The sequence below is a fragment of the Panthera pardus genome, unplaced genomic scaffold (genome assembly GCF_024362965.1).
Source record: "Panthera pardus isolate Hobbes unplaced genomic scaffold, ASM2436296v1 HiC_scaffold_21, whole genome shotgun sequence".
In the NCBI taxonomy this organism is placed as follows: Eukaryota; Metazoa; Chordata; class Mammalia; order Carnivora; family Felidae; genus Panthera; species Panthera pardus.
In genome coordinates, this window is record NW_026526777.1 from 51,841,700 (window position 1) to 51,869,059 (window position 27,360).

Below are 27,360 nucleotides of genomic sequence, written 5' to 3' on the forward strand. Positions count from 1 at the left end.
CCTCTGCATTCACCAAGAATTATTTAGCAAAACTGTACAAAAAAACCCAAAAAACAAAAAACAACAAACAAAAAAAAACAATGATCCCCGTGACATTGGGGATGCAGATTTAAGCCCCTGCAGACAGGAAGTGAAGGTCAGCCCTCCAGGAGTGTTAGTGCCTCTGTATACCCCGCCCTGCGGGCAGGAGCCTGGGGCCCAAAGCCTGGCGAGTCTGAAATATTCCACAGTGTGCATTCCGCAGGGGTGAGTTATGATTGGAATGAGACTATTTCTGCTCACTCCCTCTATGACTCGGCCTTTATGTTTTAAGCCTTAATATTATGGTAAGGTAGCTTTTGACTTTTAATTGCCCTGAACTTCTGTCAGCATCCTATGAAAGGAGAAAATGGAAAGGAAAATAAAATCATATCCGTACTGCTTTTGAGTTGCATCCCTGTGTATTTTTGCCACCCCATTAGTTTTCAACTATTTTAGCCTATAAACTTCTCTTGCCCCACCACCGAGAAAACCGAATCAGTCCGTCATGCAGGTATGGCTGCGAGGTGTGAGAACACTAAGTTCTCTAATATTAAAGAGAATTACGCAGCTTTCGGGCCTATTTTTTGATTGCCACCTGTGTGGGAGACCCCGATTCACACAAGTGCTGGATTGTCTTCCTGCTTTTTCAAGAAACACCCTCTCCCTCGGAGAGGATGTGACGTTTGAGGACTCAAGTGCCTGTTGCCGGGGTCAGCCACAAAGTGCTCCCTTCATCTGGAGGACAGAGAAGGCACCGCCCTCCTCAATGGCCCCGAACTTGAAGATGACCTCAGACCCCAAGCTCACACTTTCCAAAAATAAAACTGTACCTATGTGCTTTACCACACCCACAAAGATTGGCTCCAAAATCGTGTACCAAATAGTTTTGGCAAGTGAAAATGGGAGCTGAGTAAGCCAGGTATTTCACAGTAACTATGGCTACAGGTTTTATTAGCACTAATACCAGGATGTGGTCAGATCAGATATATTCAGGCAGCAAACATGAATGCGGGTGTTGTCAGTGTGTATGCCCGTAAATTCTCCAAACTGGAAACACAGCTCCTAATGACTGATTCAGGAAGGATGGGGCCAGGGTTGGGAGGGTGGAGGGCTGCCTCAGGAAGGGAAGCTCAGGGGTTCTCACTTGAGCTTTAATTCAGCTCTCCAGTCTGATCCTTGCATTTCGATTGCAAGCCTCCCTTCTCAGTGTTCTTTCACATGCCTGGCTATTCTCCACGACAATCTTGAGAGATATCTGGGACAGCTCCTGGCCTCATTTCTCAGATGAGGAGAGGGCTCAGAAAGCCTGACTGGTTCACTCAAGGTCAGAGGGTTGGAAGACAACTGAATCGGGACTAAAACTGGGTCCTCTGGCTCCCAGCTTGATGTTCTCTCCACTGCACCCCTCTGTCGGCCTTTTGTATTGTGCGTGGAACATTTTGAGACGCATTAACTCCTCTTGCAGACAGCCCTCATCCTTATTATTTGTCTGATTAGCCAAAGACCAAGGTCAGTGGATCCAAATGGTGGTTTCAGCTGGAAAGGGCAGCTTTCCTTTTGCCTTTTGTCCTCACCTCTCCTTTTCAAGCCCCCTGCCTCACTCTCCCCTACGTAGACTACCGTGCAAGACTAGGGAACCTAGTCCCTACTCCGGATGCAGTTTGTAGTCTGGGACCCGCAGGCTTTAAATGCAGTGACGGGACTGGGTGAGGCTGGCAGGGTGGGGAAGGCTGTGGGATGGGGGTTAAGGAGGACACACAGGCCCTTCTAAAGCCCCAGCAGGTTGTGGCTACGCAGGAGGATAGGTTGGTGGCCAAATCTGGGGACTAGCTAAAAATTGGTAATTGTACATGAAGTTAGAGGAGGGGAAAAAATAAAATCATAATGAAAGTGCCTATGGGTTGGTTATAGCTCTTGGACTGCCAGCGAGCACTCAAAGGAGTTTTATGCCTTTGGGGTACCCGCTGCCGTATGTGATATCGCATTGTATTCCTTTTCTTACATTTTGGGTCCTATTAAAATGTGAGCTCCCTTGGTGCAGCCACTCTGGAAAGCAGTGTGGAGGTTCCTCAGAAAATTAAAAATAGACCCAGCAATAGCACTGCTAGGAATTTACCCAAGGGATACAGGAGTACTGATGCATAGGGGCACTTGTACCCCAATGTTTATAGCAGCACTCTCAACAATAGCCAAATAATGGAAAGAGCCTAAATGTCCATCAACTGATGAATGGATAAAGAAATTGTGGTTTATATACACAATGGAATACTACGTGGCAATGAGAAAGAATGAAATATGGCCTTTTGTAGCAACGTGGATGGAACTAGAGAGTGTGATGCTAAGTGAAATAAGCCATACAGAGAAAGACAGATACCATATGGTTTCACTCTTATGTGGATCCTGAGAAACTTAACAGAAACCCATGGGGGAGGGGGAAAAAAAAAAAAAAGAGGTTAGAGTGGGAGAGAGCCAAATCATAAGAGACTGTTAAAAACTGAGAACAAACTGAGGGTTGAAGGGGGGTGGGAGGGAGGGGAGGGTGGATGATGGGTATTGAGGAGGGCACCTTTTGGGATGAGCACTGGGTGTTGTATGGAAACCAATTTGACAATAAATTTCATATATTGGAAAAAAAAAAAGGAAACATTCATTAAAAAAAAAAAAAATGTGAGCTCCTTGAAGACCCAGAAGACACCTTAATCAGTCAAGAGTGTACCCATAGGGTGTGACACACATGGCAGGCTTTCAAACATTTGATGGATGACTGATTCGGTAAACACCCCCTCGGCTGAGAAGAGAATGTCCAGAGGTGGAAGGCGTCACCTGAGGATGGCAGCCGTACAGCCTTGTGGTCACGTGCAGGATCCTCTCACACTCAGATAGGACCAGAGTCCAACCTCTTCTGACTTTAGGAGCTCTGTAGCCTTGGGCAAATTACTTAATCCCTGATAGACTCAGTTTTTTCATCTGTGTCCTGAGGATGAAAAGACCCACCTCCAGAGTCGCGGCACTTAGAATATAAGAGACGGTGACTTTTTGATACAACAGATCACCCCGTTTCTGTGAAAGGTGATAAGACATTTTGCCAACCTCTTTTTGCGGCTTTGGCCTCCTAAAGTATCTATGTCAAAAGAGGCCAGTTAAAGAAAAACAAGTGAGCATTCTAGCTGAATGAGCAGGTGAAAGTTGATAGTGATGGACAAAACAAGGCACCCCTAAGAAACTAGATCCAGGAGGTCAGAAAGGCTGAAAGCGGGAGATGCAGCTGGAAATGAATGGAAATCAAATTCTCAAGAAAGCAGGAAGACGGTGAATGTGTCTGCCCCAATTCTTCAGGAATCTAAATCTAACTAAATCTAAAGCTAACTCGCTTTTTAAATCCATTCAGGGAAAAATTGACCAACCTCTGGTTAGAACAAAATAAGTCTTTTCTTTTTTTTTAAGAGAGAAAGAGAGAGAACGCAAGTGGGGGAGGGGTAGAGAGAGAGGGAGACACAGAATCCAAAGCAGGCTCCAGGCTCCGGTCTGTCGGCACAGGGCCTGACGCGGGGCTTGAACCCACCAGCCACAAGATCATGACCTAAGCCGAAGTCAGACACTTAACCGACTGAGCGAGCCACCCAGGCACCTCCAAAATAAGTCTTTAACACAGAGATGTTTTTCACATTTCACACAATATGAATAGTATCATAAACACAGAGCTGCATGGTTCTCAAGGCAATTTAAGGTGCCTGCTGTGTGAAGTGTACTTAGGGCTACATGCTTTGCACACATGATATCTTATTGCTCCCAACAATTCATTCATTCACTCATTCACTCATTCATTCTTTCACTCATCCATTCCACAAATACTTATTGCCAGCCCACTGTCTACCAGGCACTGTGCTAGGTATGGAAGGTAAGATGATGTAGCACAGTGGATAAAAATGTCTAACCCTCTGAGAAATGTGCTAACATCTCTGTTTATAGAAGAAAACACCAAGATCAAAGAACTTAAGTGAATGCCGCCCAGACTCCACACCAGTGGAATCCTCACAGAGGAGGGCAAAATCCTTCTCTGTATGTTTTCTAGTTTAGGAGAAGAAAAATCAGAAAATTCCCTTGTGATCTCAAGGACATGAATATGTAGGAATTTGTTGACTTGCTAACAGGCTGGAGATATGATATTCAATCCATTTAGCACAGTTGGAATTTTCAGAGAATCAGAGAGACAGGACTGCTGGTATCTAATCCTAAGGGGTGACTGAAAAAGACTAATTAGGGGTCTACAGCATGGACCCTTTGGAGACAGTGTAATTAGCCATGAGAAGAGAGAAAAAGAAGGAAAGAGGGAAGAGAAAGAGCAAACGAGAATAAAGGGGCTAAAGATTCCAGGCATTCCCTAACAGAAAGCCAGAGAAAGCCCAAATGAAAACCTTTTTAAACTCTTTTCATTGTTCTTAAATTATTTTCTAATTATTTCCTTGGTATCATCTTTGAGTAGAGAGAGAATTTCTATCTCCCCTGTATTTCCTGGCATCGCTTAATTAATACTTGATTGATTGAAAGATTGACTCATTTGAACCTGGAGTGAAATGGAGCTTTTTAATTGTCTTTTCTGCTGAACCTGAAATAGAGCATATAGTAATTAGGAAAGGATCCCTTGTTATCAGAAAGTCCCAGCTACAATGAGCTCTTTGTAACTAAGCAAAAGGAAAGTAGGTGATAATATAGGAGCTGATAAAGCACACACCCCCACACACATTCCCAACTGCTTTCAGTGATATGAAATTTTCTTGATCATTATTTCCTCCTTAAATGAGTTAGTTGGCTGGAGAATGTGGCTGGATTGTGGGCTAAATGGTGGGTAATTGCCATCAAAGTCTGGCCACAGATGTGACTGATGGTCATGTTTCTATGCTCTTCATTGCTCCTTGTCTCTCTCCCTAATGACCAGGGCTGAGTGATTAACATTTTTTTCAAAATCTCTTTTCCTTTGGGACACTTGGGTTAGCCGGCATGACTTCATTCATTCATTCAACTACATGCCAGTCTCTGAGCATCCAAACAGAATAAGACAGGCAAGGGCCCCATTCTTATTAGGCTCATTTCTAATGCAGGAAGGCAGTCAATAAATGTGTAAATAAAGTGACCAGAGCATCATATATCGAATGAGAAATTTAGGAGTGGGAAACACTACAAAGGCAGTAAGACAGGATGGCGTGGTAGAGGTTGATTGGGGGTTGGGCTTCTTAGTTAAAAAAGCCTCCTGCTGAGGTTATACTTGACTGGAAATGCATTTGAGGTAAGCCCTGAGTGTTATGAAGTGGTCAATCACACCAAGATCTGAGAATAAATGTACCAAAGGGGCAAAGAAGTTCATGAGGGGAGTGGACAGTCCTAAAGTAAGGTGCATCCAGGACCTGTGAGTGAGAAGGGGGTACAAAATGAGATTAGAGGAGGCAGGGCCAGATGAAGGAGGCATTTGTGGGATATGTTAAGGGTTTAGACTTTACTCTGCAGGCCTTGGGAAGCCAGGTGGGGAGTGGAGGTGTGAGGCTGGGGGGTGATATCATCTGGCCTGTGTGAAAAGAGCAGCCTGTAGAGACAGAAGCAGAGAACCAGACACTGGTTGGGCAGCTGTCACATAATCCAGGTGAGAGATGATGTTGACCTCGTCTTGGAATGGGGAGAAGTGACTGGATTGGGCACATATTTTGGAGACAGAGCTCATAGGACCAGCTGATGAAGAAGTGGGGGGTGAAGCAAAAGGGACCTCTTAACCTCCTGGGGCTTCCATAGCAACGCACAAGCTGGGTGGCCTACGCAGGAGAAATGTATCTGTCTCATGTTGTTCTGGAGGTAAGAAGTCTGAAATCAAGAGGTTGGCAAGGTCAGATTCTTCTGAAGGCCACAAAGGAAGGATGGGTTGCAGGCCTCTTTCCTTGGCTTGTAAATGGCCATCTTCTCTCTCTCTCTTCCCGGTGTCTTTCCTCTGTGCATGTCTGTCTCAATGTCCAAACTTCCCCTTTTTATGGAGGACACCAGTCACATTAGATTCTGGGCCCACTTCACTCCAGCCTGACCTCATCTTCACTAATTACATCTGCAACAATGCTGTGTCCGATTAAGGTCACATTCTGAGATACTCGGGGTAAGGACTTCGACGTAAAAACGTGAGGAAGGCGACACAATTCCACCCTTACCTGGGAGAACCACGGATACGGTCAGTCTCCTGCTTAGCCTGAGCATTGAAAGACATCATTCATTCACCAAACATTTATTAGCACCTATTGTGTGATAGACATTGAATGACGGTGTCAGATTACACAGATGAGTATGAATCCCTGCCATACAGGAGCTTGCAGTGAATGTGAGAGAAAAGAGACAACAAGTACCATATATATTAATATATGCATATAAAGTATTATTACATATGACTTCTTGTACTTTTCTGTATTCTTATAATTTTCTCAAAAAAAACCCCAAATAATTATAATATAGTAAGATAAGAACTATGGGAGGATATTGGCCCTGTGAGAACTCAGAAGAGAAAGAAATTGCTGTGGGGAAGCTTGGGAGTAGAGAGCTGATAGTTCCAGAAGGCCCTCCCCCACAGAGGAGGCTTGAGGGACAAGGAGCTCTCCCGTGAATGGACAGAGGGAAGAAGGTGAGAAGACATTCCAGGCAGACAGAACAGCATGTGCCGAAGCATAACAATGGGAGGGAGCAGGAATGTTGGGGAGAATTCTGGAAAATGTAGTAATAAGGGCGGTGGTAGGAGATGAGCCTGGGATGATAGGAGGCGAAGGAGTTATGATTATCCTGCAAGCGATGAAGAGTCAAAGAGGGGCTAAGCAGGGGGACATGACCACTTCCAGACTTTGGAAAGATGAATTGGAGGAAGGAGAAACTGGACAAATGTGACAACAATGGGGACAAAGAAAAGGGCGTCTGAACTTTTCAGGTCCCTTTCTTTTCTTCTCCACCTTTTGTCCTCTGTACTCACTGCCAGGGCTGCCCAGCTTAATCCACACCTCACCTTGGGTGCTCACAGGCCCCTGGGCACCGGCCTCCTCCTCTACTGGGATCAGCCGAGCTCTTCCCCCTTCAGAGCCTTAACCCTGCTGTCCTGCCCCTCAGAAGGCCCTTTCCTAAGCTCTGCACACAACTGGATCCTTGCCATTCTTCAGATCTCCATTCAAAGTCACCTCCACACAGGCCAGGCCAATTATTTCCTTAAAGTACTAACAACATACTTTGCCCTTCTCCTCATGGAAAGTAAATAGCTTGACCACATCTGAGTTATTCATGACTGTATCCACAGTGCCTAGGAACATGGTGCCTAGGACTAGAATATGCTAGGAGCTCATTAAATACACTGGCAGAAGGAAAGAAAGAGGGAGGGAAGAGATGAAGGATGGTTTGGTGTGGGGGTGAGGAAGGAGGCTCGCATCCCACTCTGCCCCATGAGGTGGGATCCATGGAGAGAAAGTGAATAGACTGTATCCACATCCTTATGATGCTGCTTCTGAGTGATGCCTGTGCATATTTTAATTCTGAAATGGTTGCTTTGAAAAAGAAGGATGAGTGGAATAAGTTAGAAAGAATATCTTAGGGCACCTGGGTGGCTCAGTCAGTTAAGTGTCCAACTTTGGCTTAGGTTATGATCTCGTGGTTTGTGAGTTTGACCCCCGCTTTGGGGCTGGAGCCTGGAGCCTGCTTCAGATTCTGTGTCTCCCTCTCTCTCTACCCCTCCCCTACTTGTGCTCTGTCTCTCTTTCTCAAAAATAAATAAACATTAAAAAAAATCTCTTTACTACAGGAAAACTAGAGAAAAGATGGGGAGAGAAATGCCTCTTAAAGGAGACCTATATAGTCAAAGTCATAACTTCAGAACCGTTCCCAATTCTAAAAAGACAGACAAAATCATTATTAGCTGAGGAGCTGAGAGATGTTTCTTTTGGCCAGCCTTTGGTTTGGGGTCGAAAAATAAGGACTCACATTTATCACCAGGCTCAGTTCTGAGAGGCTCTATCTACCTCTACTGATTCACTTAGATTTCACAACAACCTACTATTGTGAACTCCATTTGACAGATGAGAACACTGAGGCCCAGAAAATAACCTTCCCAGTGTGGCACAGTCAGTGGGTAGCAGAGCCAGGATCTGAACACAGGGTATCTGGTCCCAGAACTAGCACTCTGAAGTGCTTGGCTAAACTCCTTTCTGGTCAAAGCTGCAAACTCTCCAGGAGAGTTGTTGACCTCACTGCATATTTGTTATAATCATTACCCCAACGCTACCTTTTTGTTGCTCGTATTAGTCAGGATAGGCTAACAGGTTTAGCCAATAATCTTCAAAATCAATGGCTTTACCCAACAAAGGTTATTTCTCACTTACTCTACTGTTCAGTGTGGTCAGTAGGGGTGTTCTGCTTGTGGTCATTCTGAAACACCTTCTCCTGTACCATCCCAGCGGCCTTGGAGTCCTCTGCTGGGTCCTTTGCACCTAGCCAGCCAGTGAACAAGCAGAGTGAACGTGGAGGATGTTGGGACAGGTTTCAGGAGCCAGGCCCACGTTCCCTCAGCCACAACTCAGTCACCTGGTCCCACGACTATTTAAGGGGGCTGAGAAGGGTAGTCTAGCCTCAGCCCAGGACAAGGATATGGTGGGCATGTTGCCAAGAGCTGCCTTAATGCTTATTCGTGAAGACTTTTGTAAGGGAGACCTTGGCAGGAGGTGATGCTGGGAGTCAGAAGACATTGATTGGGCCCTGATTCCACCAGTTGTCAGCTGTGTGACCTCCAGCAAATCACAGCCCCTTTTGGTCCCACATGCTTTACAAATAAAGTGAGGATACCCAACCAAATGACCCATATCTGGATTCTTCCAGTTCAGAATGTCTATATGATAAAGCATCATTTTATCATTTCTAATAATCATAGTGCCTTAATCATTTTTATATTGATGACCTATGTGTGCCCTTGTTCAAAATTGCACCCATAATTATAACATTGATTCTGAGGAAAAATACTATCTATTTTCTTCTAATACTTAATATCTAGTTACATACCATAAATGTATACGTTGGGGGAAGAAAAGAGCCTCCAACTTTGCATCAGAACTAGGTACTTGAAGCCATTAATTACACTGGGGAAAATACAGATATCTGTTTCATCATGCCTGGAACCACGTTTAAGTTATAAGCACAATTTTCCACTAGCAGATTATTGCTGTGATCTGACCATTTTTGTACAAAACAGTACTTAAATCTGTTAGAAGGCATCTGAGCATGCCAGGTGAGCAAGGGGAGAACCGTCAAGAAAATCTGTATCCAGAGCAGCAGAGTTAATAACTACTGACTGAGGTTCTACTCAGTGCCCTCGCTGCCAGCACACCTTGGTTTCTGAAGTGTGTGACATTATTGTAACCATAGGGCTTTTGCAAGAACTGCAGGGGCAAGGTTTGGGCAGGCAGGGTTGGAGAGGCTGGGACTTAATAAGATGTTCTAAACCTCCAGGAGAAATGGCAGGGAGTCAGGCAGAGACGGATGAGGTTCCCATATTGAAAAAAATAAAACGCGGCAGACTCGGAGACCTGACCAGGGACTAGGGGTGGGCGTGGAAAAGCAGAGCACGGCCTGGGACACTGCCTCATGCCCCTCTGCCCAAGAGTTCTCCCACCGTCCATAGGAGAACGCCCCAGTCAGCCCACCTGTCCCTCCCTCCGCCACCACCCTCGCCCTCATCCCTGCTGCCATTTTCCCTGAACAACTGTAATCTTGCCTCCCACTCTTGTCCCTGCCAGCCTGTCCCCTCTCACCTCAGCAATACTCTTCTTTGCAGAACACATATGGATTATGTCCCCTCGTTTGCTTACCCCCCATGGCTCTTGCAGCATACACCAGCCACTAACACGGCTTACAAGCCCTGTGAGTGTGGGGGCCGCATGCCTCGTGGGCCTCATGTCACCCCACTGTCACCCCCACTCGCTGCTGCTGACTTCAGCCACACTGTCATTTCACGTCCTTTTCAGAAGAAGCAGTGGCTCCAACTGTTTGACTGAGAAAAGGCACAAAACACATATTTCCCTAGAAATACACATACTTCTAGACTTTTGGGGGACACTTTATAACTCATTAGCAACTGAACTCATGGCTTCCAATTTAGAGACACTTCACCTGCAAAGGTAGCTGAGGGTTGAAGAAAAACCTATCAAGCATATTACTTGAAGATGCTTTAAATGAGTTTACTCTATGTTTCAAGACTTTATAGACACCCTGACCATGTGTTGCTCTTGTAATTGACCATGTTTTTGCTCAGATCGTGGTTGAATCCTCCCCACCCAGAGCCCGCCCCACCTCCTTGAAAGCATCATGGGCTTCTCCTCTGTCACACTTCCCGTATGCTATTTTCACACCTGTATGTGGGGTTTTCTGATGAGTGTTTGCTTCCCACACTAGACTTTGAGCACCCGAACAGGGACCCAGTCCGCTTGTTCCCGGTCACCCAGGACCCAACACAGTTCTCAGCATGAAACAGGTGTTCCATACATAGTCGTTGAAGGAATCACTGAGCAGACACCTGCCCTGATTATAATTTCCTTTTCATTTCTTTCCTGTAACCCTCTCTAGACCAAATTGTTTACTCCTTTCCCTGGGCTGTCTTCATGTCCCTTTACACAGAACTTGACCACAGGACTCATCACATTATACTTCTGCTATTTTTCTCTCTCCTCTTTGCTCAACTGGAAAGCGCTCAGGGCTGGTGACATAGTGGGTGTTCAATGAATGTTTACCGCATTGAATTGTGACCTCTGGGAAAGCAGTCTTGGCCCAGATGCTCTGAATACACGAGAGCAAGAGGTAATGCCTAAAGAGGCCCCCCCACAGCAGGCCACCGTGCTGCTGTGCACAAACATAAACCTCATCTCCACCTCCTCTCACCCATGACCCATTCCTTCATTCAACACAAGGCTCCTATGCTGATGCAACAACTTGCTTATACAACAGCTTTTAAACCTGACAATTGTCCAGAAACCGTCAGGCTATTTGTTACAAGCATAAACTCCAGGGCTCACCCTAGATCTACTGCATCAGTGTCTCCAGGAGCAGGGCTCAGGAATCTGCACTTAACTAATGCCCTAGGTGACTCTTAAGCAGCCAGCCTGGCTAGCAGTCCATCCTTGGGTGAAGAGTTAAAGCAACACAGTGATATCCACAGCATGAGGTAGAAAAGTCAATGGAAGCATTTGAGGAAAGGCCAAGGAGAGGTCTTTGCTGCCAACTTTCAATTATAAGACGCCCCCCTCCCCACCCCATGCACACCCTGGAGTCAGCAGCTGAGCAGAGGAATCTTTTAAGGTTCTGAGAGAAACCTGAACCTCCCACCTCACCCTACCCCTTAAAGGAGGCAAAAAAATTGGACCATTTGGAGGTCACTGTGGAGTTGCTCTTAGGGATTTTAACTGGGTACTATCATGATCTTTATCATTAACATTTCTAGAAAGCATCTACTACCCCACAGACACTATTCTACAGCTTTACATGTATTATGTCATCTAACAATCAGGAACAAAGAGAGACTAAATGCAAAGTAGCATGCTCTGCCCCCTGCTGGGGAGCTCCAGAAGGAAAACCAGGCTCTTGGCTCTCAGGGATGGATCAGATCTCTCTGTGGAAAGACCCATCCCTGTACACTTCCAGGGATTCCAAAGCCAGGGAGAGGGGTTGGGCCCACCGAGGGCTAGGTATTTTCCCCAGGCCTTACTTTATGAGATCAATAATCCTCTAGACACCAACAGATTCCCTCAAAGAACCCTTCTCCATCCCTCTTGACGGATGCCAGAGTCTAGAATTACAGCCGCAGACCTGCTGACCGCCATAAGCAGCAAGGTTACCTGTGAAGTTCTCTTCATCTGGATGGGGTGGGGGCCTATGGTTCTTTGATGATGATGATTGGGTATGGAGGTAAGGGAGGGAAAAGGAAAGCTCAAGGCTAGAATTAATCCATTGCTATCTGGAGATAACTCACTATTTCATAGATTATGTTCTATAGTATTTTACAGTTTACAAAATGCATTAAATATATTGAGCTCTTTTAATCCTCACCACATCATTACGAGGGAAGCTCATTAGCTTCATTTTGTAGCTAAGGTTCAGTAACTCACCAAGGTTACACACATTGACCCAGGGCTCAAACCCAGGTCTCCTGACTTTGGGATCATTGTTAGCCATCAACATGGACAGATCGAAGCTTCTTGGGAGAAAGAATGAATGAATGACTCTCTCTCCAGTGAGATACTATGGAGAATATAAAGATGAATAATTTTTGGTTTTAAGGAAACTGAAAGTAACTTTCCCCCCTTCTTTTTCCTCTCACCAGCCCTCATAACAACAATCATCAAACAATCGTGTTTGGTTAATGCCTGTTGTTGGTTTTATAAGAATAGATGAATTATCTTTCAAACAGTGTCAGCAATACTTGAGATCCAACAAAATAATGGTGCCTCCCAGAGAGCATTTCTAAGGCCCGAAGTCTGGCTCCTTTTACAAAACATTCTGTGGAAGCTCAAACTTTTAATTCATACCACCAAGGAGATATTTGATTGTTTCCTGGAAATGCTAACAATGAGAGGCTCATAAATACTAATGAAACAGTATAGATTAGCAGAGCTCAGCAAGTAACCTGGGGGGCCTAGAAGAGAATTCTTAGATTAAAAAATATAAAGAATACCTTTTTAATTGAATTTTCCCCAGACTGGGTTCCCAAATGTTAATGAATACTCTTTTTGGCTATATGGAGAGTAGACTCAAATAAGTACCTTCAGGAATCCAAAAGTGAATTATCGAATTAGCTTTCGCTGGAAAAGAAATCTATTTATTCAAAGGCTATTTTAGGTGTCATAGGATGGACGAGCTTGAGACAAAGGTTGGGAGGGGTAGGAGGGCCTGAGACATTGAGATAAACATAATTCAAATGCATGCTTCTATTTCAGCCAACTAAGCAACCTAAGTTGAAATTTGCTTATTTGTCCTTTATGACATGATTCCTCAATAATAACAACTTCCTTGGAATATACGAGGCCCCATGTTACCAGAAACCATGTCTTTAGCTTTCCTCACTGAATCCTAATACCTAACACAGTGTGGGGCATGTATTAGGTGCTCAATAAATGTTTGTTAAATGGATGAAGAGCTCTCTTAAAACATTTTCCAGCGCTTCTCAGGCCCTTATCTTTTCTTGAAGGGCATCCTACTATTATAAAGACACCAAGGGTGCCTGGGTGGCTCAGTCGGTTAAGCTTCTGACTTCTCAGGTCATGATCTCACAGTTCATGAGTTTGAGCCCCACATCAGGCTCTGTGCTGACAGCACAGAGTCTGGAGCCTGCTCTGGATTTTGTATCTCCCTCTTTCTGTCTCTGCTCCTCCCCCGCTTGTGCTCTTTCTCTCTCTCAGAAATAAACATTTAACAACTTTTTTAAAAAGGAGGAGGAGTCAAGATGGCAGAACAGCATGGAAGTTTTTTTTGTGTCTCACGTCCATGAAATACAGCCAGACCAACACTAAACCGTCCTGCACACCTAGAAAACGGATCTGAGGATTAACACAACAATCTGCACAACCTGAACCACAGAACTCAGCAGGTATGTGGTGCGGAAAGGTGAACTGGGGGAGACAGAAGCTGCGGAGGGCAGGGGGCCACTGTTGTGTGCGGAGAGAGGATGGAGACGGGGGCGGGGGGATACAGGCAAAGCACCCCCCCCCAAAAGCAGCTGGAGAGAAAGTGGAAAAGTGGAAACAGCCACAGGGACTGAACTAAAAAGGCAAAAAGGAGAAAGGAGAGAGGAGAGGGTTTAAATTCCATTAAGACTGTAACAGAGGGAGCGCAGAGGCTGAAATGCCACAGCTCCATACCTGGCGGTGCTCGGGTGGGAAGGGCGAATCCCCAGGAGCAGAGTGGAGTCCGGGGGTCTTCGGGCCACACGGGGAGAGGCGGTTCCCCTGCTGGGAGGACACCTGGTAGAAGCTGTGTGAGTCCCCAAAGGCAAGGCGCCAGTGGACCCGGGAGAACAACCACATTCGCTGGTGCTGGAACAATGTCATTAAGGGTGAAGCCTGGTGCCAGATGCGTGTTGTGATTTTCCATAATCCCCAAAACGCTGCTGCTACACTATCTCGCGAACTTTCTCTGGGGTGGGCTGGCACCCGGCATCAGTCTCTGGGTGTCGGCAGCAGCACGGTCCCGTGAACGTTCCCGGGTGCGGCCAGCACCCAGACGTGGCTCAGTGAGACCCTCCCGCAGACGGGCAGAACGGATCAAAGTCACAGTCCCTCAGAAATAACGGGTTGGGAAAAACAGCCGCATCTGAGACAAAACCCAGGAGGGAGGTGCTGTTTGGTCACGGACAGTGTAAAAGCAGGGAGTAGACAGAAGCCGAAGACAAAGGACGGGTGCGCGATTGCCGATCGGGGAGAGCAGGATTCCGACACGAGACCGGGTAGCTGGGTTACTCCATTGTTACCATTCCCGCTCATGCGCATACGCACCTACAAGGGCCACAACAACCCACCCCAGGAAGCTAAGCAGCGCCATCTAGTGGAGAACAGAGCCGTTACCCTAAGCCCCGCCCAACTGGGCCAACCTCGCTCTTCAGGAACACGGCTCTCCACCTACTTATTTTATGGACTATAAGGCGCTTCATAGTTCGACTTCTAGGGGAAAACAAAGTAATTTGAGTCTTATTTCAGTCTGTTCGCTGGTCCATCTATTCAGTTTTCTTTCTTTTTCTTTTTTCTCTTTTTCATTTCTTCTTTTTCTTTAATACAGAAAAAGAAAAAATTCATTTTTATTTTCAATTTTTATTAAAAATATTTTTCTTTAATTTTTTTCTACTTATTGTTTACTCTTGTGTAAATTTTTCATTTCTATTTTACTTCTATCATTTCATTTTAGTCTACTTCAGTGTATTCATTTTTTCAAATTTTCTAACAATTTCCTTTTTTTTCTTTTCTTTCCCCCTTTTTTTTCTAATCTATCAAGCCACTTTCAACACCGAGAGCAAAACACACCTAGGATCTAGCATCATTTATTCGATTTTTTTTTTGCGTTTGAGTTTTTTTTCCTTTTTTGTTTTAATATTTTTTTATTTTAATTTTTTTACCTCATTAATTCCTTTTCTCCCTTCAAAATGACGAAGTGAAGGAATTCACCACAAAAGAAAGAGCAGGAAGAAACGACAGTCAGGGACTTAATCAACACAGATACAAGCAAGATGTCTGAACCAGAATTTAGAATCACGATAATAAGAATACTAGCTGGAGTTGAAAATAGATTAGAATCCCTTTCTGTGGAGATAAAAGAAGTAAAAACTAGTCAGGATGAAACAAAAAAGGCTATAACTGAGCTGCAATCTCGAATAGATGCCACGGTGGCAAGGATGGATGATGCAGAAGAGAATCAGCAATATAGAGGACAAACTTATGGAGAATAATGAAACAGAAAAAAAGGGGAGATTAAGGCAAAAGAGCACGATTTAAGAATTAGAGAAATGAGGGGCACCTGGGTGTCTCAGTCGGTTAAGCGTCCGACTTCAGCTCAGGTCATGATCTCGCGGTCTGTGAGTTCGAGCCCACGTTGGGCTCTGTGCTGACCGCTCAGAGCCTGGAGCCTGTTTCAGATTCTGTGTCTCCCTCTCTCTCTGACCCTCCCCCGTTCATGCTCTGTCTCTCTCTGTCTCAAAAATAAATAAATGTTAAAAAAAAAATTAAAGAATTAGAGAAATAAGTGACTCACTAAAAAGGAACAACATCAGAATCATAGGAGTCCCAGAAGATGAAGAGAGAGAAATAGGGGTAGAAGGGTTATGTGAGCAAATCATAACAGAAAACTTTCCTAACCTGGGGAAAGACAAACACATCAAAATCCAAGGAGCACAGAGGACTCCCATTAGATTCAACAAAAACTGACCATCAACAAGGCATATCAGAGTCAAATTCACAAAATACTCAGGCAAGGAAAGAATCATGAAAGCAGCAAGGGGAAAAAAGCCCTTAACCTACAAGAGAAGACAGATCAGGTTTGCAGCAGACCTATCCACAGAAACTTGGCAAGCCAGAAAGGAGTGGCAGGATATATTTATTCAATGTGCTGAATCAGAAAAATATGCAGCCAAGACTTCTTTATCCAGCAAGGCTGTCATTCAAAATAGAAGGAGAGATTAAAAGTTTCCCAGCCAAACAAAAGTTAAAGGAGTCAAGTCTGTGACCACTAAACCAGCCCTACAACAAATTTTAAGGGGACTCTCTGAGGGGAGAAAAGATTAAATAAATAAATAAATAAATAAATAAATATAACGACAAAAGCAACAAAGATTAGAAAGGACCAGAGAACACCACCCAAAATTCCAACTCTACAAACAACATAATGGCAATAAATTCATACCTTTCAGTACTCACTCTAAACGTCAATGGACTAAATGCTCCAATCAAAAGGCATAGGGTAACAGAAAGGATAAGAAAATAAGATCCATCTATATGCTGTTTACAAAAGACCCACTTTAGACCTAAAGACACCTTCAGATTGAAAGTAAGGGGATGGAGAACCATCTATCATGCTAATGGTCAACAAAAGAAAGCCAGAGTAGCCATACTTATATCAGACCATCTAGACTTTAAAGTAAAGACTGTATCAAGAAATGAAGAAGGGCACTATATCATAATTAAGGGGTCTGTCCACCAACAATACATGACAATGGTAAACATTTATGTCCCAAATGTGAAAGCACCCAAATATACAAATCAATTAATCACAAACATAAAGAAACTCGTTGACAGTAATACCATAATAGTAGGGGACTTCAACACCCCACTCACAGCAATGGACAGATCATCTAATCAAAAGATCAACAAGGAAAGAATGGCTTTGAATGACACACTGGACCAGATGGACTTAACAGATATCTTCAGAACATTTCATCCTAAAGCAGCAGAATATACATTCTTCTCCAGTGCACATGGAACATTCTCCAGAATAGACCACATACCGGGACACAAATCAACCTTCAGAAAGTACAAAAAGATTGAGATCATACCGTGTATATTTTCAGACCACAACGCTATGAAACTCAAAATCAACCACAAGAAAAAATTTGGAAAGGTAACAAATACTTAGAGACTAAAGAACATCCCACTAAAGAATGAATAGGCTAACCAAGGAGTTAAAGAGGAAATTAAAAAGTTCATGGAAGCCAATGAAAATGATAACACCACAACCCAAAACCTCTGGGATGCAGCAAAGGCAGTCATAAGAGGAAGGTATATAGCAATCCAGGCCTTCCTAAAGAAGGAAGAAAGATCTCAGATATACAACCCAACCTTACGCCTTAAAGAGCTGAAAAAAGAACAGCAAATAAAACCAAAAACCAGCAGAAGACAGGAAATAACAAAGATTAGAGCAGAAATTAATGCTATCAAAACCAAAAAACAAACAAACAAACAAACAAACAAACAAACACCAGTAGAACACATCAATGAAACCAGAAGCTGGTTCTTTGAAAGAATTAACAAAATTGATAAACCACTAGCCAGTTTGATCAAAAAGAAAAAGGAAAGGACACAAATAAATAAAATCAAGACTGAAAGAGGAGAGATCACAACCAACACAGCAGAAATAAAAACAATAATAAGAGAATATTATGAGCAATTATATACCAATAAAATGGGCAATCTGGAAGAAATGGACAAATTCCTAGAAACATATATACTACCAAAACTGAAACAGGAAAAAATAGAAAATTTGAACAGACCCATAACCAGTAAAGAAATTGAATTAGTAATCAAAAATCTCCCAAAAAACAAGAGTCCAGGGCCAGTTGGCTTTCCAGGGGAATTCTTCCAAACATTTAAGGAAGAGTTAACACCTATTCTCTTGAAGCTGTTCCAAAAAATAGAAATGGAAGGAAAACTTCCAAACCCTTTCTATGAAGCCACTATTACCTTGATTCCAAAACCAGACAGAGACCCCACGAAAAAGGAGAACTACAGATCAATTTCCCTGATGAACACGGATGCAAAAATCCTCAACAAGATATTAGTGAACTGGATCCAACAATACATTAAAAAAATTATTCACCACGATCAAGTGGGATTTATACCTGGGATGCAGGGCTGGTTCAATATCTGCAAAATAATCAATGTGATTCATCACATCAATAAAAGAAAGGACAAGAACCATATGATCTCTTGATAGATGCATAGAAAGCATTTGACAAAATACAGCATCCTTTCTTGATAAAAACCTTCAAGAAAGTAGGGACAGAAAGATCATACCTCAAGATCATAAAAGCCATATATGAAAGACCCAATGCTAATATCATCCTCAATGGAGAAAAACAGAGCTTTCCCCCTAAGGTCAGGAACAAGACAGGGAAGTCCACTCTCACTACTGTCATTCAATATAATATTGGAAGTCTTAGCCTCTGCAATCAGACAACACAAAGAAATAAAAGGCATCCAAATCAGCTAGGAGGAGGTCAAACGTTCACTCTTCACAGATGACATGATACTCTATATAAAAACCTAAAATATTCCACCAAAAAACTGCTAGAACAGATTCATTAATTCAGCAAAGTTGCAGGATATAAAATCAATACATAGAAATCAGTTGCATTCCTATACACCAACAATGAAGCAACAGAAAGAGAAATCAAGGAATCAATCCCATTTACAATTGCACCAAAAACCATAAAATACCTAGGAATCAATCTAACCAAAGAGGTGAAAAATATATACACTGAAAACTATAGAAAGCTAATGAAAGAAATTGAAGAAGACACACAAAAAATGGAAAAAGATTCTATGCTCCTGGATAGGAAGAACAAATATTGTTAAAATGTCAATACTACCCAAAGCAATCTACATATTCAGTGTAATCCCTATCAAAACAACACCAGCATTCTTCACAGAGCTAGAACAAATAATCCTAAAATTTGTATGGAACCAGAAAAGACCTCGAATAGCCAAAGCGATCTTGAAAAAGAAAACCAAAGCAGGAGGCATCACAATCCCAGACTTCAAGCTACGCTACAAAGCAGTAATCATCAAGACAGTATGGTACTGTCACAAAACAGACACTCAGATCAATGAAACAGAATAGAGAACCCAGAAATGGACCCACAGATGTATGGCCAACTAATCTTTCACAAAGTAGGAAAGAATATCCAAAGGAATAAAGACAATCTCTTCAGCAGGTGTTGCTGGGAAAACTGGACAGCGACATGCAGAAAAACTAACCTTGACCACTTTCTTACATCATACACAAAAATAAACTCAAAGTGGATGAAAGACCTAAATGTAAGACAGGAAGCCATCAAAATCCTCGAGGAGAAAGCAGGCAAAACCTCCTTGATCTTGGCTGCAGCAACTACTTACTCAACGTGTCTCCAGAGGCAAAGGAAACAAAAGCAAAAATGAACTACTGGGACCTCATCAAAAGGTCCCTGCACAGTGAAGGAAACAATCAGCAAAACTAAAAGGCAACCAACAGAATGGGAGAAGCTATTTGCAAACGACATATCAGATAAAGGGTTAGTATCCAAAATCTATAAAGACCTTATCAAACTCAACACCCAAAAAACAAATAATCCAGTGAAGTAATGGGAAAAAGACATGAATAGACACTTCTCCAAAGAAGACATCCAGATGGCCAACCGACACATGAAAAAATGCTCCACATCACTCATCATCAGGGAAATACAAATCAAAACCACAATGAGATACCACCTCACCCCTGTCAGAATGGTTAAAATTAACAACTCAGGAAACAACAGATGTTGGCAAGGATGCGGAGAAAGAGGATCTCTTTTGCATTGTTGGTGGGAATGCAAGCTGGTGCAGCCACCCTGGAAAACAGTTTGGAGTTTCCTCAAAAAATTAAAAATAGAACTACCCTACTACCCAGCAATTGCACTACTAGGCATTTACCCAAGGGATACAGATGTGCTGTTTTGAAGGGACACGTGCACCCCAATGTTTATAGCAGCACTATCAACAATAGCCAAAGTATGGAAAGAGCCCAAATGGCCATTGATGGATGAATGGATAAAGAAGATGTGGTGTATATATACAATGGAGTATTCCTCGGCAATCAAAAAGAATGAAATTTTGCCATTTGCAACTATGCAGATGGAACTAGAAGGTATTATGCTAAGAGAAATTAGTCAGAGAAAGACAAATATCATATGACTTCACTCCTATGAGGACTTTAAGACACAACAGATGAACATAAGGGAAGGGAAGCAAAAATGATATAAAAACAGGGAGGGGGACAAAACATAAGAGACTCTTAAATATGGAGAACAAACAGAGGGTTACTGAAGGGGTTGTGGGAGGGGGGTATGGGCTAAATGGGTAAAGGGCACTAAGGAATCTACTCCTAAAATCATTGTTGCACTATATGCTAACTAATCTGGATGTAAATTTAAAAAAAAAAAATTTTTAATAAAAATAAATAAAGACCCCAAATAAATACACACCCTATGGAGGCCCTCTCTACCTTGGCCACAATCTACAGTCCTCCCCTCTCCCACCCTGAACCCCAGGCTCACCAGAAGACAGCCTGTTCTCCTGCCATATTCTAGAAGTTTCTCTGCCTAGAATCTTTGAACATCCTTTTACCCATGTTTCCCTGTCAAGGTCCTGCTCATCTTTCAAGGTCCTCCTCAGGTGGCTCTACCTTCATGAAAACTGCCCTAATATTCTCCAAGGGCTCAAAGCCCTTCCTCTCTTTCCCTAGATGAACCCAAAAGTGGGCTCCTAATGCATTTACGTTCCCTGCAGGGACCAGCATGACATCTGACACAGAGTAGTTTGTCAACAAATGTGGTGGTGGTATCTAATGTGAGTCCTAGAAATACGGTATGAGGAGCATTTGGTCCCAGGAAAATATATGTGTGGATCAAATTAGTGAAAAGCCCCCAAAGTCTTCCCTCAAGAGAGCATGGAAATCCCTCCAGATAGGCCAAAAAAAAAAAAAATATGGGGCCAAACAAGGGCTGAAGTAAAAGCAAAGGTGACCACAAAGTAAGAAGGGAAATCCAGAGACCCAAGTGTGTGAGAAGGAGCAAGTCAGTGGATTGGCCTTGATGGCAGGGGGCGGGGAAGATACCCAAGGGTGCTTTTTCTCGACAAAGAGCCTGTGGGCTTGATGGCGTGTGAGCATATCCACGGCACGTGATGTTCCAGGGCTTCTGAGGGGCTCACACGGAGCCTCTGGCAAAGGGGTGTGACTTCTCAGAATGTTTCTCTTTGTTGCGAGTTGAGTTTATGTTCAGGCAGTCATATGCTTTCTATAAACCTCCCCTTGAGCAGGACTGGATTTTTATTGTATGTATCTTCATGCATTTGTGAAGTATCTAACAGTGGGAAATAAATCACTGTGCAGTCTTCTTCCACAACAGATTGGGATAAACGTTTTTAAGTCAATCTGGGGAATAGCCAAGTATTGTAAGATTCTATAAATCCTGGGCTACTTGCCAAAACGGGTTAATTCTGCACAAAGGAATAGGAGGCTCAGAGCGACACCTATGAAGGGCTCGCAACGTGGGGATCTGGAGTCAAACGCCCCAGAATCAGTCAGGTCAGCTCTGCCACTCACTCACTGTGTGACCTCTGCCTCTGTCTCTCCAGCTGTAAAGATGAGGAAAATACCTGTACCTACTTCCTAAGGTCGTAATGAAACAAAATGGGCCAATAGGTGTAGAGTGCCCAGGATGGTGACCGGCATATCAGGGCCATTATATAGCATTACTTCACTTTCAAGGACCAAGCGGTACAGCAGTAGGCACCCGTTTATACAACTGCGTAAAGTGTGTAGATAACGTCCTCAGGGCATGAGCCCAAATGCCAGCAGGCTAGGACTGAGTTCGGGTGGAGTTTGAGTGAACACACAGGCATGTGCGGAACTTACAGAGTGCTATCCAAGGAATTAGACTTCTGTGGACAACCCCTGAGTATAACACACTCCCCAGGAGGGGCCACACATTTATGTCCCAGTGACAGAATGAAACCTGGACTTCATAATGATTGTGAACCTGGGTCCCCAGCAGTTTTCTCCATAAACATCCTGTTCTCTCTTTAAAAACATAACTCATGTGAAAGTGGTTAGAAAAGTATCAAGTAAAACACAAATATAAAGTAACATCATCCTGGTTTTTCTGATTGCCCAGCAGCCTTGGAAGAGAAACTGACCCATTATCCCCAACTCTGGGTGTTTGTGGCACCTCTGTGTGGCCTTAGGCATGTCCCTTCCCCACTCTGGGCCTCAGAGTCTTAATCTTTCAGTGAGAGCATTGGTTGCAATGATCTCTAAGTTCTCCAGCTGAAAATCAACGGGTCTTTGATCTTTGGGTCCCAGACAATGTCTTGTACCAGAAGGCCTCTTGAATTGCCTTGAAACATGTTACCCTCCAAGTCTTGTTTACACATAGGAACCTGTAGATTCCAGAACTGAAGGAGCTTGTAAGGCCTTACACTTGAGAGCTGAGGCTTAAGATACACGTGGAGAGGTGGAGAGGGTACCAGTGGAAGAAGGGCCACTCTGTATAAACAACCGGAACAGTCCCGGCTATAGTTGAGCTGCGGGTGGAAGTATGGACCCCCATCCCAGTTTTTAAACACCATTGCTGAGCAGCCTGCGGGACTCCTTTTCCAATGCCAAGAACAGGCACAGGCAGGGCAGGAGTCTTGGGAATATTCAGCTGGGGGACAGGAAGCAGAGATGAGAGCGATGAGGGAGACGAGGAGAGAAACAGAGGGAACCAGCACATGGTCCCCCACCGCAAAGCTCGGTGAGTCCTCTTTGGGCACAGGAGCGGGATGTGAAGAGGGAGGAGACGGAGCTGGGAAGAGAGCGTGAAGGGACAGTAAAGAAGTCAGGGCTGAGGCAGGACAAGGACTGCTGACCTCATAGCCTGGGGAAGGTCCAGGCCCCTGTGACAGGCGGCAAGACTCAGATATTCCGTCCTGTGCTTAAGCTTCAGTATGTGTGGAAAATGGCACGTGTGTTCACAGAAAGTGAGACACAGCTGTCCTGTGAGGAGTATGGGTTCAACGCCCATCAGATGAGCTGCAGGGAGAAAAGATGGAGAACCGCTCCTACAGAGGCGCCAACCCCTACCCGGAACGCTGAATCCGCACGTTGATTCACGTATCCACCAAATGCTGAGCACACGCGATGAGCCAGGTCTGATACACTATCAATTCTTATCCCCAATAGAGTGTGTACAAGAATAGTGAGTACTTACTTAAATGTGTGCATTTATTTTGTTTACTGGGTTTCAATACAATTTCAGCGAACTCTGGAAATCTTCAATTCCGTCCCTTTTCCTAAGCCTCAAAAATACGTCGTTGTTAAAAATTGTAGACCGTTACCATTGCGTTTCTCTTGAATTGTCTGTTTTGCTCTCTTCAGCTGGTAACAGGTGCATGCCCAAGCCCAGGGCTCGAAGAGGAATAAATTGCAAGTGGACAAGGCTGTCTCAGCTTGAGCCCAGGACTTTCTAGTGAGCTACGAGTTTCCTGTGGCCCCAGCCTAGCCCGGCGCCATGGAGAAGATCAGCTCTTTCTTCAGCATCATTTGGGACACCATCTTGACCAAACACCAACAGGGCCTCTTTAACACCATCTGCCTGGGCATCCTGCTGGGGCTGCCACTACTAGTGGTCATGACATTCATCTTCATCTGTTGCCACTGCTGCTGGAGCCGGCCAGGCAAGAGTGGCCCACAGCCGGAGCGAAACAAAGGGAAGAAGAAAAAGAAGAAGAGGAAGGCCGAGGAAGACCTCTGGATCTCTGCTCAGCCCAAGCTTCTCCAGATGGAAAAGAGGCCATCACTGCCTGTCTAGTTAGGCAGGGAGCAGAGGCGTCCTTCCTCGGGGACTAAGCCACCTTCCAACTACACACGGGCTAGAGAGCAGCAAGGCCCAAAGTGATGCACTCGTGTCCACAGAGGAACTAACCAAGGGACGAACCTCAGGCTGAGCGTCCCCGTGGAGGACACCCCAGAAAGAATATGGACAGTTCTTGGGCACTGTCTTGGCAGCTATGTGTCCGATAACAATGCTCTTTACCACAGACTCAGGCATCCTTTCCACCTGCATCCCGCAAGCTCCATCCACAAAAGTACAAGGAACGTTTGTCCATACATCTTGACACGTCTCCCAAATGCACACACATGCCCACCATGCACACAATAGTGCCCCCACGCACACACATATACACACGCGTGTGAATTCAGGCAACAGGTACCTGGGCAAATATATTCTGTTCATCAAATGGTCATTGACGACCTACTTTGTACAAGTACATCATCTTCTCTCCCAAAAATTTCTCATAGGAAGGCCTGGCCGGATTCGGGCACACGTGCACAATTACATACCCAGATAAGGTACCTGTCCACTGTCTACTCCATACGCCACTCAGGCTAGAGATATGTGTTTTCCTATTCCTATCCCCACACAACCTTTTACTGGAAATCCTCGTATTTGGGCACTCCAGCAATATACAACTGTATCAGGTTGTGCATCGATACAGACACGCCAAGTTCCTGTGTTTCTCACATGGGAGAAAAAGTTTCAAGTGAGGTGGATCAAAATCCATTGAAAGCTGTATCTTGCAACTCATGACAAGGTCCCCATCACCATGGATCAGTATCGAATGCTGTCTAAGACCTCTTTTTGAGACGCTACCCCCAGAACCACTCAGCAAGGTGCCCCTCTCCAAGCACAAACTAACAGCTCTTGGTGGTGACTTCTAGAATGTTCTGGAAACCAAGGATACTCCATTCACTTCCGTGAACTGCAGTTGTGAGCCTGTGCAATGTTTTACAGACGGGAAGGAGATGCTACATCTGACAGACACCTGGCCTAGGGATTTCCTATGTAACCAAAGCTTCTCAGCAGGGAAGGAATTGAGGCAATATCCGGTACAGTCTCACGGAAGGCACACTGGAAACAATTTCATAAGGTTGTAATGGATGTGTGGCATGTTGCAGATGGGATACAGAAGTTACAGAGTTTAAATGAAAGTATAGCAAAGCTATATAGAGGTTTATTAATATTTATCTTGAAGCTCAGGCAAGTGCCTTGCACACAGTAGGTACTCAGAACTGTCTGTGGATGCTGTTGGATACGTGATGATGTTGAGGGCCAACGTGTAATACCTCACCAATCCCCCCGAGTGACCTTCTGTTCTGAGCCCACTAATTGCTCCAACGGATGGAAGTCGGGTATTGAGTGCCTCACAGGCATGCGCAGAACTGACAGTCAGGTTGGCCTGTGCGCCCCGAGATCCCCCCGAGACTGAGTTGAGGCGAGTGTCTCCCCACCAGGCTGAGGTTGGGAGGCCGAGTTAATCCACATATGTGAGGAGATGGTTGGTATTTTGATTGTATTGTGACTGTATGACAAAGATGTATAATTCCCAAATTGGAAGCGGGTTGTGCTCTGAAAGGTCACTTGCAAATCTGCTGGGTAGCTCTCTTGAAATATTTTCCCACAGAAGCAGTTCTAGGAGGCAGTAAAATTGCAATTTAATTAACAATGTAGCTAAACTATGATATCTATAGTAGCAAGAAGCTAAATTCTGCAGGATTGTGTTCATGGCAAAATGTCCTCCGTTTGCTCTCTTGGGCTGCCTGGTACTCACCTGCCCTCCAGGTATTCTCCAGGCCTGTGGGGGCAGGCGTCTCACGGCGACTGCTGCATCCGTCTTCTAACCGGCGACCCTGTGAGGCAGAATTCAGGCCTTCCCATGTTTTAAAACCAGTCGCATCCACCTTCTCACACCAGGTGGCCCCAAATGCCCTGGCTGCTCAGACCCCCTAGTCATAAGCCCCTTCTAGCAGAGAAAGAAGCACTCTCTGGCTGGCTGTCCCCTTGTACACGGACGGCTCGTCATGGAGCAGCTGGCTGTCCCCTTCCCATCACAGGACGATTGCTCATCGCCCCACACCAAATGCACATGCCTCCCCACGCCCTTCCTGCACCCCTAAAACGGATGACCTTGGGGAGACACGGAGCTGACGGCTGAGGCTGGGTGTCAGATGTGATCTAGGAGAAAGGATCGCTCGGATCCGGGACCACACAAATAACATGGTTGCCATGGCAACTGGCTGCTAGCTTGAATTAAGACGGCAGTCAGTCAGTTGTCATTGCCGGGACGAGGCCTCCGTGTCCAGGTGCAGCACCCCACTGTCCCCTAATCAAATGGATTTGAACTACCTCCAGGCGCGAAACACCCAGACGCTCTCTTCTCACTTGTTTCCATAGCCCAGGACTGAGGAGACCCAGATGCTGAATGAGGCTTATGTTTTCCCCACCCCCGCTGCCTCCCTGATAGCCTTCACCAGGGTCCCCCCAACACCATCCAGGGTGCCATAGGCCCCCAAACTTCTGTTGAGTAAGTGGGTCCATGAAAGGAGCCCCGTGAAGTCACTGGAGTCACTCCCTGTTCTTCCCATCATCCTTATCTTCCTCTCCCATGTTTCCTCGTCTCATTCCTGCTTCTCCCGGCACCCCCACCCCGGGTCCACCCCTTATTCCTCTTCACTTTTACTCCTTCTCCCCAACCAGCACAGGCTTGGGGAGGAGTCCCCGGGCCGAGATCTGAACGACTCCAGCCAAACTCATCCACCGTCATCAGAGAAGGCCTCCTCCCCGCTGCTCAATGTATTCTGGTGGCTTTTTTATTTCTTGGGGGGGGGGGGGGGCGGGGGAGTGGGGAATGTAGAGAAAGGGCAGTCACCTTCTCAAGAAGAGTATAAATGGTCCAAGCGGTATAGTGTTTGTCAGAACTTTTTTTCTAGAAAATTCAAACACATGCAAAAGAAAAATTTATTTAAATAAAATATTTGGAAGACAGCAGCGCCTGGCCTCCTTACCTGCTGGCATCAGTTACTTTCTTGACAGTAAATATTTCCCTCTCCCAGACATCACTCAGAAATGACAGAGGCATGGACTCCCGCTAGGACACAAAAGGCCCAGCTGTCCCTGGACACTGTCTTCCCCCTGACAGAGTCATAGGTCAAAGGACCAGGACCAGGCTCTCACATCACTGCCTCCAGAGAGGACACCTCAGAGACTAGACACCCTCGGAGGTGCTGGCTGCAGGAAAAACACTGACGCTCCTTGGCAACTCTTAGAGAGCGTTCCCTTCGATGAGGTCAGTCAATGTCTTCTTAAAGGAAAAGGGAAAATAGCAAAAACTAAGTAGAAATAGACCTCTAAGTTAAATCTAGTATTGGGAAGGGGAGAGATCAGAAGTCTCTATAGTAGCTGCTGGGGGGATAGATACATACATA

The 27,360-nt window shown here is 44.8% G+C and overlaps 1 protein-coding gene across 3 annotated transcripts in view; it reads left to right on the forward strand.

Moving 5' to 3' along the window:
- KIAA0040 (KIAA0040 ortholog) overlaps window positions 1-27,360 on the forward strand; it is a 49,763-nt gene that overhangs the window by 16,739 nt on the left and 5,664 nt on the right. Inside the window, exons 3-4 of one of the 3 annotated variants that reach the window (XM_053909250.1) lie at window positions 13,491-13,648; window positions 23,473-26,920. In XM_053909250.1, coding sequence (XP_053765225.1) covers window positions 23,606-23,905 — 300 coding nt within the window. In that variant the 5' untranslated portion in view covers window positions 13,491-13,648; window positions 23,473-23,605 and the 3' untranslated portion in view covers window positions 23,906-26,920. Of the gene's footprint in view, window positions 1-13,490; window positions 13,649-23,472; window positions 26,921-27,360 lie in introns of those variants that run through there. The other 2 variants (XR_008424660.1, XM_019425548.2) reach the window with 2 other exon arrangements.